Here is a 17,472-nt window from a genome sequence, read left to right on the forward strand (position 1 = left end):
TGGGCCAGTTGGGTCCAGGTCACTGTTACAGATGTAGCGTTGGATTGCAGTTTGAGCCAGTTGGGTCCAGGTCACTGTTACAGATGTAGCGTTGGATTGCTGTTTGAGCCAGTTGGGTCCAGGTCACTGTTGCAGATGTAGCGTTGGATTGCAGTTTGGGCCAGTTTGGTCCAGGTCACTGTTGCAGATGTAGCGTTGGATTGCAGTTTGGGCCAGTTTGGTCCAGGTCACTGTTACAGATGTAGCATTGTATTGCAGTTTGGGCCAGTTGGGTCCAGGTCACTGTTACAGATGTAGCGTTTGATTGCAGTTTGAGCCAGATGGGTCCAGGTTACTGTTACAGATGTAGCGTTGGATTGCTGTTTGAGCCAGTTGGGTCCAGGTCACTGTTGCAGATGTAGCGTTGGATTGCAGTTTGGGCCAGTTTGGTCCAGGTCACTGTTACAGATGTAGCATTGGATTGCAGTTTGGGCCAGTTGGGTCCAGGTCACTGTTACAGATGTAGCGTTGGATTGCAGTTTAAGCCAGTTGGATCCAGGTCACTGTTACAGATGTAGCATTGGATTGAAGTTTGGGCCAGTTGGGTCCAGGTCACTGTTACAGATGTAGCATTGGATTGCAGTTTGGGCCAGTTTGGTCCAGGTCACTGTTACAGATGTAGCATTGGATTGCAGTTTGGGCCAGTTGGGTCCAGGTCACTGTTACAGATGTAGCGTTGGATTGCAGTTTAAGCCAGTTGGATCCAGGTCACTGTTACAGATGTAGCATTGGATTGAAGTTTGGGCCAGTTGGGTCCAGGTCACTGTTACAGATGTAGCATTGAATTGCAGTTTGGGCCAGTTGGGTCCAGGTCACTGTTTGGGCCAGTTGGGTCCAGGTCACTGTTACAGATGTAGCGTTGGATTGCAGATTGGGCCAGTTTGGTCCAGGGCACTGTTGTAGTTGTAGCATTGGATTGCAGTTTGGGCCAGCTTGGTCCAGGGCACTGTTGTAGTTGTAGTTGTAGCATTGAATTGCAGTTTGGGCCAGTTGGGTCCAGGTCACTGTTTGGGCCAGTTGGGTCCAGGTCACTGTTACAGATGTAGCGTTGGATTGCAGATTGGGCCAGTTGGGTCCAGGGCACTGTTGTAGTTGTAGCATTGGATTGCAGTTTTGGCCAGCTTGGTCCAGGGTACTGTTGCTTCCTCATCTCTTTCCAAGCCTTTGTTGAAGCTGTCGCAGGACTTGGCTGTGCAGACATCTACCGGCAACTGATTCCAGAGTGGGATTGCTTCTGGGAAGAAGGAATGTCTGTACAGTTCTGTCAGCAGTATAGTACAAGGAAGCATAGGTATTTCAATCAAGCCATTGATTATCATGAACAATAGTACCAGTCGATGGGATATGTTTACCACAGTATAAAGGATCCCATGCTGTTGCTGTGTACTCCAGGATTTGACGCACAAGAGCCACATAGCATTGGACCAACACATCAGATGGGAAGTTGTTGATTTTTCTTCTCAAGAAGGCAAGAGAGTTGTTGGCTATTAGGAGACCTCATCAAAGTTTCTGTTCCAAGGCAGTTTTTCATGTGGTGTGACCCCAAAGTACTTCCCACTAGTGACATTTGAGAGTTGATGGCCCTGAAGCTGTAAGTCGTCTTGATTGGATTCAGTTTTTTTGTGAAGTGGATGATCTGACATGTTGTGGTTGAATTGCATTTGCCAGTCTCTCTCCCACAGTTCTGATTTTCTCTTATCCTTTTGCAGGATGTCTGTATCCTCACTCGCTCAGATATTTTGATACAGAGTGCTGTCATCTGCAAAGAGGCGTGTAGTGGAGGCTACTCCTCCTGGCATTTCATTGATATAGAGCAGGAAGAGTATGAGACTTATGACTAAGCCGTGGGGAACACCAGTGTTCTATTATGAAACGTTCTATTACAAAATAGACTATAGCTACCAATGTTTATATTGTGAAACAGACTACGGCTTCCGCCAACCTTAACCCTGTACCCTGTTTTCTGATGCCGCACTTCTATATTAAACGTCTAGGCAGTAGTACGTGTTGTGTTGTTATTAACATTAGTTAATGCTCATTAGAGTTGACGTTTATATAAGTCACAAACACAATAGTGTCATAATTATAAAACAACCAGATGTGACAGTGGCAGACGATAAGGTGTGAACTTCAACAGGAACTTCCTAGCTTCTGTTGCTAAGGAAACTTGCAATCCACTTCAGTAGGTCATTTCGGGTCCCACACTGGGCCAGTTTTATGGGGAGTAGCTTGTGGGGTACTTTGTTAAAAGCTTTGCCAAAGTCTAAAAGTGCCGCATCAATCTAATCTTTCGAAGCAACGTCTTTAAAAAAACAAACATTTTGACTGTCAGTTACCCCCTGTTCTCACAGAGCTGCGACTTTACGACGATCATCCAGATCAAGCCATGATATGAAAAAGGTTTGGATCGGGGCGGATCAAGGCCAATCGGAGTCTAAATGGAGCAATTTGGCAAATTATGGTCTTCATTTCAACTGTACCACGATGCCCCTTTATATACACCGAATATTGTTGGCCACGATCCCGCTACGTTTGTTTTGAGCATGTTCAAAATAAGCGTGGGGAAAGCGTAGAGCTCTCCGATCATGAAGACTCTACCGCGATCATACTGCGCTTATGAAGACTCCACTACGTTTCACCTGCAAATTGTCATGATCGGCCATGTTTTGGCCACGCTTTGATCGTAGTAGAAGTTGTGTCTATGTGTGAACGGGGGGTAAGTATGCCCTAAGGTGCTGCAAGTGTTTCATGACCTGACTCTTAAAATTGAAAACAAAATCCTTTTTTATTACTTTAATTGAGATTGATGTATGCTGCAATTGTGTCTGAAGGTACATGTAGCATACATGCAGACCTAGCCAGGGATTTCATTAGGGCCAGTTTGGTCAATGTCATTTTTCCTTTAAATAAAAAAAATAATAAAAAAAATAACTTGTCTTTACTTTGAGGTATTGAGCTTAAATTTGATGCATGTCTTGCATACAAGCAGACGTAGCTTGGTATTTCATTTGGCCAGTCTGATTAAGGTGAGGGTCACTGTTACTACAGTAGACTCTGCCAATACCGGACTCTCTGAATACCGGAACTCTCCCGATTCCGGACGGTCGGGCCAGTCCCGTATTTTCTCCTATTTCTTTGTTTAAAAATGTTGAATAAACCGAACTCTCTGAAAACCGGAAACTGGACGGGTATCTCTGTAAATTTGGTCATTTTTAATGTAAAATACATTGAGTATACCGGACGGTCTAAATTCTCAAGATGCCCGAGGCGTGAAAATAACAATACCTAGTCAGCACAGCGAGTGCGGTGTCACACATTTTGCTCGCGCAATTATCGATAATCGGATAAAACATACCATAATGGTGGCAAGTCATTACCTCGCTATGGGAGTCCGATTAAGTAATGTAAAACAAACTGTGAATGTCTATAATAGACGTGCGGTAACACCAAAAAGTGATTGACTCAATCGTTTTATTAATTATTTATTATCGCCTATGATAAACAATTTAATTAAAAAATTAATGCATGCCGTTGCGAGGATCACTTTCTTGTGATCTTCTTGGGTATTTTAAAAGAAAAATCGTAAACTTCAAGAATTAGTAGGTTTTGAGATTATGAATATCTTAAAAAATAATTATGACACTGTTTTTTGCTTGTGTGTATGTTTTATGAAATGTGGTACATGTATGTATTGAATAATAAATCGTGTATCTACAACAATCTTATTTGTGTCGTCACTCGTCTAAATGACAAATGCCACGTACGTACATGTATAAAGCACCACGCTCACTTTGGGATTAATCAAAACAAGTCGGTATGGATTTTTTTGCTTTTAATCGATTAAAAACACATTTTTATATAATGCAATTAACATCATCAGTACCTGCGTACAGTTATCACATGGTACATGTAAATGTATGTGGTTTGTTTTATTTTTATGTGATTCTGTACACAATGCATACCATGTATATTTCGGCAATATGCATACTCTTGGTAAACCGGAACTCTCTGAAAACCGGACGATCAGGCCGGTCCCGAGACCGTCCGGTTTACAGAGAGTCTACTGTATAGGGTGGTGCGGTAGTCTAGTGGTAACACACTGGTCTACCATTCCAGAGGTCCCTGGTTCTATTCCTGGCCGGGGCACTGGAAATTTCAGAAATGCTTCAAGTGTTTCCCACCCAACTAGAGATGTACTGGTACGAAACCCAGGTAATTCTCGCGTGTATCGGTGCTATACAATGAGCACGTAAAAGAACCAAGGGCCCTATTCACAAAGAGCTAGGGTATCGCACCCGGATTCCTTGTATCTCAATACTGACTCTTCTGCTTGCTGTCTCTTCAGCAAAAACCAAAAGACCCCATTGGAAATAAGTGCTTGCACTTTTATGGGTTATCCTTGACCGCAAGGTCAAAAGAAATACAAATACATAGTTATGAGTTATTGGCATAAATATGTGCACTTAGTTCTGGAAACCCAGCTATCCCAGACAAGGTGTTTGTTGGAAAATTGACAGCGGTTTATCACTTAAATGCTGTTGGAAATGGCTTTCATCTAACAAATACAAACAAACAAACAATGGTACTAAAATATACATACAGTTTCTATTCATTGGTCAGTTTTGATTGAAGTTGTGTATTGAAACTTGTGTCTAGGAAGCTTTTATGCATAAATTGTTTTGGTATTGATAGGTTATTGAAGTTAAATTAAATTAATTGGGAAAACTAAATAAATTTAGTTGTTTGGCATGCTCACATTTCTTGTAAAAACTGTTCTTTGTATGTCCACACTCATCACAACAATAATTATTATTGTGTGTGTGTTCAAACTCATTACAATGGAGTGAAGCTTACGTTCACAGTCTTCTTTCTTCATTGAAAATGAACAGACGGGAAAATAAATCCCTACCAATCCATATATCAGAGTGCTTTCTCATATAATTAACTCTGTGACGACATTGAATATAGAGATTCTGTTTTCTTGTAGACACATAATATATACTGCCAGCACTAGAACTGTAATTAGTGTTAGGTGATACGTAGGGAATATTGATGCTTCTAGCTGTCTAAGAAACCGTTGAAAGCAAATGTTACATAACTAGTGGTACCCTTGTTGGTCCTTGTTATTATGTCACGCCTTTCTCTCCGGCTTGCTCATAAGTTTATTTCTGTAATAAAAATGCAATTTTGTTGGTTTATGTATTATTTATTTCTTCCTTATAGAGGTGTGTACTTGTTAAATTGGGCAGACTAATTGCTATACATTTAAATGAGAAACAAAAGATTCATATAGTTAAATTATATTAATTAGTGAAGACACACCTTTATCATACACTAAATTTTATTGGAACCAACCTGGCTTGATGGAGTTTTTATTAGCAGAATTTCATTTCTTTCTCTTTCAAATTACCATTAAGGTGGGTTCCCACTGCCGATCCGATCAACTTGATCATTCCAATCACTAAAATTTCCCGACCAAACCCGACCAAGCTCAACTTAAAAGGGTATACACGACTTCTTCTCGACCTCTTGTCGATAACACACGACCCCCACACGACTCATTCACGACGTCCACTCAACCATCTTTCCGATTTCCGCTCGATCATCTCGACCTATACGCGAGCCCTAAACGATCTCAGCTCTACCAAGTGGACCTCAGATCGATCGCCACCAGATCTTCACTCGACCAGATCGTGATGGTCGTACTACAGTTGTACAAAGTCGCGAACGGTCGTTTATTGAAACTTTGAGCATAAAACCATCAAACATTGTTGTTCACTAATCACTTCAATCATCATGGATTTTTTTACTAGTTTTATCAGTATCAGTCGCCTTTTTGCCATTTCTTGGCATCTTTGGATGTTAACTCTTCCGATTCTAAGAAGGTTATGAGAGACAAGCACGACTTTTTGCATGTGAGTTTTGTTTAAGTGACATGAGATCGTGTATGGTCGAATAGCAATCAAGAAGTGATCGTGTACGGTCGAGTAGCCATCGGGTAGCAGTCTAGTAAATCTGTACATCAAATCGAATAGAGGTCAAGTGGATCTTGTTACAATCTAAAAAAACTCGGGTAGAGGTCGAGCGGATCGGGTTGAGATCGTGTAAAAGATGTCAATCCGATCGCCACACGATTGCTTCACGATCAACACGATCTTCTACTCGACTAATACACGACCACTTGCCAAGCGCTTCTCGATCCATTTCCTACTAGACCGCTACTTGATATTTTTGGACATGTCAAAAAATATAGGGTAGGAGGCCCGACCAATGCCGACCTACCCGAGCGCCGCCGATCACTCATGCTGACCGAACCAGACCAGTACCCGACCGCTTGGTCGGGCTTGATTGAGTTGATCTGATCGGCAGTGGGAACCCAGCTTTATGTTTGAAAAGTGAGAGGATCTTAACTTACCACTGTTATATGACTGTAATACTGTTGAAAATGGAAAAAGCTGATAACTTTCATGAATGTTGACATAGTACTTTATGTCAATTTCTCAATCTTTGCCGGTGCACATTATAATACTCCTGATTCCACCACTTGTGCCATTGACAGTTCTATTGGTTAGTCATTTTGGTGTCATTTTCAAATAAAGTTTTAATATTAAAACTCATTTGGTTTTGTCATTCTAATTTCATTTTTGAGCATGATGAACTAAGCTGTTTTTGCTTTAGCTTAGTTGTTGTGTACGTTTAAATCCAAAACAGTTTTTAAGTCGTACAATTCGTTGATTACAATAAATTTCAGTAATTAGATTTTTTGCAATTGGTCACTTGCCATAAATAAAGGACCACAAACTTGTGTATAAAAGGAATGCAATACTGCTGCAGCAGCTCATGTTTCACTTCTTTATATTGAAGGCTGATGGTTCTTTTTTCCAACACAAGGAAATTAAGTTTCCCTAGGCCAAACATTCTGAGAGTCTAACCATCATAGTATGCAAATATGTCAGTTTTTACATCAACAGACATCAGGCTTTTGTTGTCTAAGAAAATGTTCAGTAACTGCTGATGCTATGTGCTCGATTGCTGAATTCCCAATTATGGACAGGATTTATGTTGTATCCTGCTGAAATGAGTTTCTTCAGTGCCCTATCATTGTGTGATTATTTTAGCAACAGGAAATAGAGATTATGGTGATTGCATGTTTTGCAGTTTGTATGCACTCAGACCTCAAAGTCCATCCATCCATCTCTTTTCCTTCCATGACAAAGTAGATTTTACCTACCACCTATGCCAACAATCCTACAATTCTTTTTAATGAATACAGTAGATGCTTATGATTATACAGCCCTTTGGAACCCCAGTCACAGCCCTTTGGAACCCCAGTCACAGCCCTTTGGAAACCCAGTCACAGCCCTTTGGAACCCCAGTCTGACTGTGACTCTGTGGAGCCTTGAAAGCTATGTGCGATTGTTATTTGAAGGTGTTTCTTCAAGATCAAACGCCTTGATTGTCAATTAGTATTCCCTGTCCTCTGTGACAGCGAAGATCCAATCATGCAGTTGTTGACATTGTTATATTGGTATGTTGTTATATGTGACAGAAAGCAATTTAAGATTGTCACAAGTCATAGACAATCTCTTTTGTTTGTTCAATGCAGAATATTACTTTGCACTTATTATTTTTAGAGGCATCACATCTTCGTTATGCATTTTGTTAAAGGCTTTATGACAGTCATGGGTTTTGTGAGATATCAAAATTGTTTCTCAGAAATGTGTACATTATTATAGAGAATACTATGTTAGTGTGATTGTGTACTTAAATTTATCCCACGAGTGAAGAAAGGTTAACATGGCGAGGCTTGCCAAGCCTTGTAAGCCTTTCTGACACGAGTGGGATAAATTTAAGTACACAATCACACTAACATAGTATTCTATTTATCTTTTCTTTATGAGTCGTATTTGTTCTATAAAATCATTTAGCTGTAGGATAAAAATGTTTATGATGAGCAACACTCTTAGGATTGAAAGTTACATAGATACCCAACGTTTTGATTTTAAAGGGGCCTTTTAAATGTTTCAGATTCGCAAATGTTTGTTGTAGTGATGATATTTGTGAGAAAACAGTTATATTGAATATTAACCATGCTATAAAATATCCATTATATGCATCTTTTGACTATTTAAAAACATGAAAATTATAAAGAGTTGCAACGCGAAATGATTAAATAATATGGAGAGTTCTTTTGTTTTTCGTTATATTTTGTGACACTTCGAGGATTGCTTATATGAAGTATAAAATACACCACTTATTGTATGAGCTCAGATGGCCAAGTGGTCTTAGCGTTAGAATTTTACTCCAGTGGTCAGTGGTTCGAGCCCAGTTAAGGGTGACTCTATTTTTATGCCCCTGAAGGAGGGCATATAGTTATCGGACCGTCCGTCCGTCTGACCGTCACACTTTGCGTTTAGGTTTCGCAAAATGCTCATAACTTATTATGTCGCTTCAAATAGCAATTTCATATTTGGCATGCATGTGTATATGGACAAGGCTTTTCCATACGCACACAAATTTTGACCCCTGTGACCTTGACCTTGAACTTAGGGTCCGCGTTTAGGTTTCGAAATCTGCGTTTAGGTTTCGAAAAAAGCTCATAACTTCTATCAAGCGTTTATAGGGGGCATAAGTCATCCTATGGTGACAGCTCTTGTTCTTTCTTTAATTGTGTTCTTGTTCTTTACTTGAGCTGTTTCAATTCAATGTTTATATTTATCAATATAAAGCATTTAAGGACAAACTTCAATATCTGTCCAAATCTGTTTAAAGGCCCCTTTATGTGCAAAAATATTGCCTTACTCAAAGCAGATTTTACCTACCACCTATGCCAACAATCCTACAATTTTTTTTTTAATGAATACAGTAGATGCTTCTGATTAAACAGCCCTATGGAAACCCAGTCACAGCCCTTTGGAACCCCAGTCACAGCCCTTTGGAAACCCAGTCACAGCCCTTTGGAACCCCAGTCTGACTGTGACTCTGTGGAGCCTTGAAAGCTATGTGCGATTGTTATTTGAAGGTGTTTCTTCAAGATCAAACGCCTTGATTGTCAATTAGTATTCCCTGTCCTCCGTGACAGCAAAGATTTAATCATGCAGTTGTTGACATTGTTATATTGGTTTCGCAAAATGCTCATAACTTATTATGTCGCTTCAAATAGCAATTTCATATTTGGCATGCATGTGTATATGGACAAGGCCTTTCCATACGCACACAAATTTTGACCCCTGAGACCTTGACCTTGAACTTAGGGTCTGCGTTTAGGTTTCGAAATCTGCGATTAGGTTTGAAACAAGCTCATAACTTCTATCAAGCATTTATAGGGGGCATAAGTCATGGTGAAAGCTCTTGTTCTTTCTTGAATTGTATTCTTGTTCTTTACTGGAGCTGTTTCAATGTAATGCAAAGCATTTAAAGACAAACTTCAATATCTGTCCAAATCTGTTAAAAGGCCTCTTTAAGTGCAAAAATATTGCCTTACTCACTAATTTTAATCAAAACCATGTCACTGTGATTCACTAAGCTATCAATTTGCAATTATAACTTGTAGATAATTTTGAAGACAGATCTAGGAATTTGTTCATTTGTATTCCTTACTTACTTTGAGCAAATCATCCAGTGCCTGTGAAAGTATCTCAATTTTTTAAAATTGTTACAAATTTGAAATATTTCAGAGGGAAAATACAGTGATTCATAATGGTTCTCAATTGTTTATCAAAAGATCATTGTACTTAACAATATTTTACAGGATAATGATCAGTTGCTGTTTACCATTATGTGATCAGTTGCTGTTTACCATTATGTGATAATGATCAGTTGCTGTTTACCATTATGTGATAATGATCAGTTGCTGTTTACCATTATGCGATAATGATCAGTTGCTGTTTACCATTATGTGATAATGATCAGTTGCTGTTTACCATTATGTGATCAGTTGCTGTTTACCATTATGTTATAATTTGCTGTTTACCATGATGTGATCAGTTGCTGTTTACCATTATGTAATAATGCCCCGAGATGTCCTGAACTATTCATTATAACATCTTTAACAGGTTCATTTTTTTTAAGCAGGATTGCATAGTAGATAAGAATCTCTTTTAGTATTAAAGAATTTATTGAATCCTTTGTTCTTAGTGCAAGCAATTGTTACATCATTACATATTTTTTTATTCAACATAGTGTTTACTGCACAGTTTAGAAAACTGTCTTTCTTAAATTAATATTATAGTTATCAGTTAACCTATTTTTCTCCATTTAATTTACCTGCAATTAGAACAAGATTGGAGGTTTACAATAATGGGATTTGAATAAAATTTGTCTTGTTTTTAGAGGAAATCTGTAGTTAAAATAAGAGCAGAACAAAAATGGCCGTCGATGTAAAATTAAATTGTAACAGTTAGCCTTTTGAACATTTTATGCATATATAATTATATTTTGTTCTGAACAACGGAACCATGAAAGCAAACTTCAACACAAACAAATGGTCTTTCCCTTTATATAGTTTATTGCAATACTGTTTTCATTAAATTCTCCATTATAATATAAACCTGCACAATAAAGTGAAAGAAATAACACAGTAGCAGTTTTTTCAGTTTATTTTCACCGATGGAGCTTCGATCCTAAGCCAGTATTTGACATTTATCTTTATTAACATGTAATAAAAGGTGGGAGACATTTTTTGCAAGACTTAGACCCAAATGAATTATTCCAAACATTGCATTGGCTAATATTAGAGCAACCCCCAAAACTTTAGAAGGGTATATTTTTCAGATTAATGGAAATCAGTTGATAATCGGCCTGATTATCTATTAACACCAAATGTGTAAGTTGCAATGCAAACACACCCATTCACTCACATATCATATGTTATTGGCTGAGTTGGACGTATGGCCAAAACTGCATTTTACAGGAAAAAGCTGCAGTATAAATAAGCAGCCTTTTAGAAGTATTTATTTAGTTTGCATATTGTAGTATAAATATATTTACCAATAATAAAAAGAATTGCAACTAAAAATAATAAACTTCAATTTATGTTTCTTATGTGCCATAATATACCGATCTTCTTATCCATTATAAAACAATTAGTAACATTAAATCAATGTCAGTTAATTCTTCCATACAGTTTAGATACAGAGTCAAGTTTTCATGACAATCCAACCTCCTAACTAAACCTTCTGAGAATGCATATAAATACTTGATACAGTTATTTATCCTTTGGGAAATATATGCCAGACAGTATATTTAATTGCTAAAGGAGGTTGTATTTTATCAGTGTTGATATGTTGTGTCTGCATATTGGTTTCTGAATAAAATACAGAAAATTAAATGCCATAACTGGCATTATCACACAGAATAAGAGACTGGAGAAACATGTTAAAGGTATTAAACATTGAATGTAATGTGGTATTTATGTTGGTATATAATACAGCTGACATTTATTTGCACAATATAAAATTTCTGTAAAAAAGTGTTATGTTTTTTTTTAAGGACATCAACCTTAGACTGATTAGTTTTAGTCCATAAGCAAATGTCTCATTTCCATGAATAGTTTTAGTCCATAAGCAAAGGTCTCATTTCCAGGAATTTGATTTTAAAGATATTTCTTGGTTAACGGTAATGTGCATTTGCACTCAAAATGAATGTCTTTGGTTGTTCTGACAAACTAATTTATAAGATTTTGTGTAATGTCATTGTCTGTTGCCCTGAATCTACATCATGCTTCAAATATAATCTCCATGGAGACAGCTTCTTTATGTCAATCAAACAGCTTCCCGTTGTGATCTTTTCCCAAATTCCTTCCTTGAAAAGGAATCTCTTACTTTTTAGGATAAAAAAAAGAAAGAATAAGGAATCAAACAAGTCTTACAAACTGATCTTGAAAGCTCAAATTTGATCATCATTCAGCTTCTCTGCACTGTAACTTCACGGAATGTTTAAACTTACCAAAATGTTCACTATATGTAGACAGATTTCTTTATGCTCATCTTATGCCTACTGCAAGACTGTCAGCTAGATTAGTTGGTGCAGGGCTTGACTACAAATCCGTGCCTTGAGGGTTTGATTTCCAGCCCAGCTACATAACTTATGTGGAGTTGGAAAATTATTCCTATGGGAATTCTCTTCACCCCTCAGATAATAGTAGCGCAGCTTTCAATCATTTGCATAAACCCTTTCCCACTTAGAAGCAAAGTTCAAACAGTGTAAAACCAGATCAGCCTGCGAGAGTAACTTGCAGTCTGTTCAGGTTTTATGCTGTTTGCTGCTTTTCAGTATCTTATAAGGATTGGAGATGAAGCCTTTAAAACTTGTATTAAGTAAAAATGGTCTTTAATTAAATGCTACTTTCACATGGACTACAAATGCATAAAAATATGTATCTAAGTGGAAAGGGATAATAGTAGCGCATTCAGTCAATCACTTGCACAAGTATGTGTTAACCAGCTACCTCAGGAAAACTATGAATAGGTAAACTGACCCTGGTGACATGACTGGAATACGGTTGAAAATGGCAACAACAAAAAAATGCTGGTAAACAGTGTTGCAGCTAAGTTTCAGATTGTTGAGTCATACAAGTTTCATACTTGTTATGAAGTAGTAGTAAGATAAAATGGTCTATGAAAAGTGAAACATGTTCTAGGAGATTCAGTGAAAGTTTTTCAATACCAAAGTTAATAAAAGAGCCCATGTAGCAGGACTTAAGCCATAGGCACAGATAAATGTATATTGGATATTATCCTACTATGACATAAATTGAGAATCAATGTCTGTTGTGCAAACAATTCTATTTATCTTGACAATTGATTTCTGAATTTAGGAAAGATGGTAATTTATCTTCAAGAAACAGGAGAAACTGGTTTTCAGTAATCTTCTCCAATAATGAAGTCAGTGTTTTTTGCGTTAAAATTCAGTAACAGTATTTGGCTCCATTCCCAATGTAAAAAAGGATATATTTTTTCCCAAATGGAACCTTAAAATTGAAATTTAAGGTGACCAAAAAAAATTATTTTAGATTTCAACATTTTGTTAATCCCCCAACCAGCCATATAAGTTCAACCTTAGTAAAAATAATACTGAAAACAGCAGCAACACCAATTTTCCATTTTTTGTCAAAACGCCGCAAATTTTCCCAATTCAAAGGGACCCAGCCCCATTTCGAAAATGGTGAAAAAAACAGTGGAAGTTATTTAAATAATGGATTATATATTATTGTTTTCATATATCAGTACTATTATTTGCATTATACATGTACAACCATCATACAACTCTACTGCGTGTTTTTCGTATTTAGTAGTGTGTTCTTTCATTTTAAAATAACTATCACTTTCTGGTTAGATATTCACCCAAGTTGGTTATCTTGAACAGTTTGTCAATGATCAAAATAAGTCTGATGAATAGAAAGGTGTGCCTGCTTTGAACTTTTCATATACGTTCTCTGAGATTTAACATGCAGCAATATGCTCATAATAAAAAACAAAACATTTTTCAACAGTAACATCATTATTCATACATTTATGAAAATCGTCTCAAATTTCTCCCCGCAGGAAGTTGGAGGAGGAGTATGTAGCTTACACAACTGACGTTGAGAGGCGTACAACGCAGGTAGCGGCGGCAGGGGAGGTAAAGCGTGAGGCCCCGCTGTGCCCGATATGCCTGAAGAGCCCGCTCGTGATCAAGGAGGGCAAGATGCAGGAGGGACAGAATGTGTGTGCCGACTGTTCCAACCTCACTTGTCTCAACTGTGGTAGCATGCAGGTCTCGCTCACATCCAAGGTACATGTATTGACTATTGGTAGTGGGTTGAGATGAAGTTAGAAAATGCAATGTGGAAATGACATTATAACATGTTCCAAAAGAGAAGTAATTGAAATGGAAAATCTGTGCATTTGTCTATCCATTTTGAGAAACCGGACAATATTAAAGAGTTTAGCATACCTGAGCACAAAAGGGTCAGTTTCACTCTTTTTTTGTCTGTGTCAAAGTAAACAATTACTCCAAAACTCCATTAAAAGACTGTTTGGAGGAAATAAATAAAACTTTGTTCAGACATTCCATGGGTTGTCCACTACCAAAATACTAAAAATTATTTTGAATTGTTGAAGAAAATTTTGCCATCATGCATTCTGTACTAAATACTGCAATTATTAATTAAAAAACAAAAACAAATTGACCCTCATGACTTAAAAAATTCTTAATGGGTTTTCCTCTACCAAAATATTTCTTGAAAACTGTGTCCATGCAATGCATGTTCATTATCCCTTTTATAACTGTCTGTGCACGTAATGGATACTGAGTGCAAATACAAGATAGAAACTGTGTTGTGTTGTTAACCTGAATATTTCACTAAACAACTTAGCCATTCCAAGTTTGATGTCTTATTCCAATTTCAAGTAATTCACTGTTTTCAAATTATTTGACTCATTTAAACAGAGAAAACTGAAAAGGCAGTGCTGAAGGTGAGCTACTGTGAGCACAGTCTCAGTCGTCCATCATTGACTGTCTCATGCAGTGTGCAGTGACCAGTGTGTGGTTTACATTGTTGTGTGATTGCTCATTACCACACCAAAGGCCACATTTTCCACCTAATCCAGAAGAAACTTGGTTGAATTTTTATCATGACAATATCAAGGCTCACTTCCAATCTGGATCACTTAATTTAATGAATTACATTCCAAAAAAAATAGGACAAGGTCAAATCTTTGTAAAAAAACACACACAAAAACAACTTGTTATGACTAGAGAAGCCACATTCATGACTCAGTCTTGATGAAACTTCTTCTTTACAATATCTATGCCAAGTTTGAATCTGATTTGGGGTCAATGTGTCCAAAAATAGGTACATAGGTCAAATGGCAACCTTTTATTTAAGTACCCAAAGTTGTTACTCAAACTTGAAAATCCTTTGTCAGAATATTTATACATCATGTATAGACATCTAGACCATCTGTAAATCTTGGTCTATTAATTGTGTCAAAAAACTAGGTAACCAAGTCATGTCATAGTCAAACATTGTTACCGCTCTATAAGCCACATTCACTACTCAATCTTGATGAAACTTAGTCAAAATGTTTATCTTGAAAATATGCAGGACATTTTGGAATCTAGCTATGATGTGTGTCTAAAACGTAGGTCATCACATAAAATCTTATAAAAACCTAGTTACCATTTGAAAAGTCACATTTTGAATTACTATTGTTATTATCTATCAGAAGGTTTATCTTGGCAATCTATGTTCAGTATGAATCTGGGTCATTTACATCCAGAAACAAGGTCTAAACCTTGTAAACACTCTTAAGAGACATTTATGACTTACTTTTAATGAAAGTGGTCAGCAATATTGTTTATCTTGACAATATCTAGCCCCAGTTTTAAACTGTGACATGTGTGTCCAAGAACCTAGGTCAACAGATCAAATCAAAGAAAAAATGTGTTGTCACTCTAGAAGCAAGATTTATCAGGCCTTTTTCAGACAATTTTGGAAAAAGTACCTGATAAAAATTCGAAAATTCTTGGCAAACAATTTTCAAAATTGGGATTTTTTAATCCTAATTCATAAGTATAATGATGAACTTTTAGAGTTTTAATCCAATAAATGCAAATTTTAGAGCAAAACAATACAGTCAATCTTTTGGATGCGACCACTTGTATTAAGTGACCTTTGTCTTATGCGACCATTTTGAAATCCCACGGAGCTTTTTCGCTATATACTGATATTATATTAAGCGACTTTTGTCTTACGCGACCAGTGACTGCTGATTTTTGTGTATTTTGATGTCCGAATCTTAAATTAAGCGACCACTAGGAGGTAAAAGTGGTTAATCTATTGATCTTTCAGGGACAAATCCGTGTTAATTGTTTATCTAAGCCAATAAGATGTACTGTTAAACCTCTGCTTTGTTTTCACACCAACCATTATGATTATGCTTTGTCTCGTTGACCGGTTCTGACTGGTATTGTTGTAGACTGCGTATCAATTTATTGAGTTGAATAATAGAGGAACGTATTACGCACAGTCTACAGCTTAAATAGTCACTATGTGGAACGTTAAGAGACAACGCCAATTTTTCTCGAGTATAGATAACAGGTTCAAAAACAATGCACTGTACGCGACAAACATTTCCTGAGAAGTGCGGAAAATAAACTATTGATCGGCAACATCTGTCGAAATCCGTACATTACCAATTTGTAATTATGCTAATTAATAGATATTTGTTAGCCAATCACATTGTTATTTACTTCATAAATTTTCCAATCAGGTCTGTTTGTTTGTTTTCAATTGACGTGTTTTAATTTTTTCAGCTCATTATGTATCATTATCGAGTCAGATTTCTTTAAGCGTACATGCAGAAACTAAAATGTCAAAACGAAAAGTGTTAACGTTGAACGAGAAAATTCGGGTTTTGGAATTGTCAAAGAGTAAAAGTGCACGTAAAATCGCAGATGAGTTTGGAGTCGGTAAAACGCAAATTCAGAACATTATTAAGCGTAAAGCCGAGGTGCATGAAGACGTGGAAAATAATGTGTCAGGTGATAAAAAAACGCGAAAAATATTTCCTTGTCTATGTTGTTTTTGCAAATAAATATGTACACACAATTCATTTATAATAAATGATAATTTATAATAAGTGAAAAAATAAAACACATTATAAGTAAAATATAGTTTATGTATTATGTTTATATTCATTTTATTATAAAAGTTAAAATCATTGTTGACAAAAGAGATTATCCTTCATATAGATTAAAATTGAGGGTAAGCATTCTTCCAGAATGGCCTTTTTTATTTAAAGACCATTTTATTAAGAGACCACTTTTGATTACTCCCTTGAGTGGTCTCTTAATACAAGATTGACTGTACTTAAATGTCTTTACAAATAGTGATAAATATGTCACAAAGGTATGCAACCTGTACGAAAAAGTTTGGGCAAACTGTAACCAGATTATGTGCAGAATAAAATACACAAAATCTGTATAGAACCTGTGCAGAAAATATTTGGTGTCCATTAAAAATGAGTTGAAGCAGATTTCTATTTATAGATTTTTTCAATATAAACAAAGAACGAATTCTGTACAGATTTTACGAATTATTTAAATTAAGCAGAATATTTTAGGGGCAGAAAAAAGTCTGGGCAGAATTAAATGTGGGGAGAACCAAAATGTGAGAATGGGATTCTGTGCAAAATAAAATCTGTACACAAAATAAAATCTGTACACACAAAAATTCTGTACAGAAAAATGTAGCAAAATGTAAAGTAAAATATATAGACTGTAAATATTAAACATTTTTATTTAATGATATTATGACATGTTTATATATATATATATATATATATATATATATATATATATATATATATATATATATATATATATATATATATATATATATATATATATATATATAAGAAAAGTAACAAATACTGACAGTCAATTAAA

At 36.4% G+C, this 17,472-nt stretch overlaps 1 protein-coding gene across 1 annotated transcript in view; it reads left to right on the plus strand.

Annotated features, from left to right (window-relative positions):
* The first annotated feature begins 8,233 nt into the window (after positions 1–8,233).
* Positions 8,234–17,472, plus strand: part of LOC127865073 (uncharacterized) — a 56,007-nt gene continuing 46,768 nt past the window's right edge. The window contains exons 1-2 of the mRNA XM_052404949.1: positions 8,234–8,349; positions 13,584–13,812. Of these exons, the coding sequence (XP_052260909.1) occupies positions 8,273–8,349; positions 13,584–13,812 (306 nt within the window). The 5' untranslated portion in view covers positions 8,234–8,272. The remainder of the gene's footprint in view (positions 8,350–13,583; positions 13,813–17,472) is intronic.

This window comes from Dreissena polymorpha, chromosome 1, assembly GCF_020536995.1.
Source record: "Dreissena polymorpha isolate Duluth1 chromosome 1, UMN_Dpol_1.0, whole genome shotgun sequence".
In the NCBI taxonomy this organism is placed as follows: Eukaryota; Metazoa; Mollusca; class Bivalvia; order Myida; family Dreissenidae; genus Dreissena; species Dreissena polymorpha.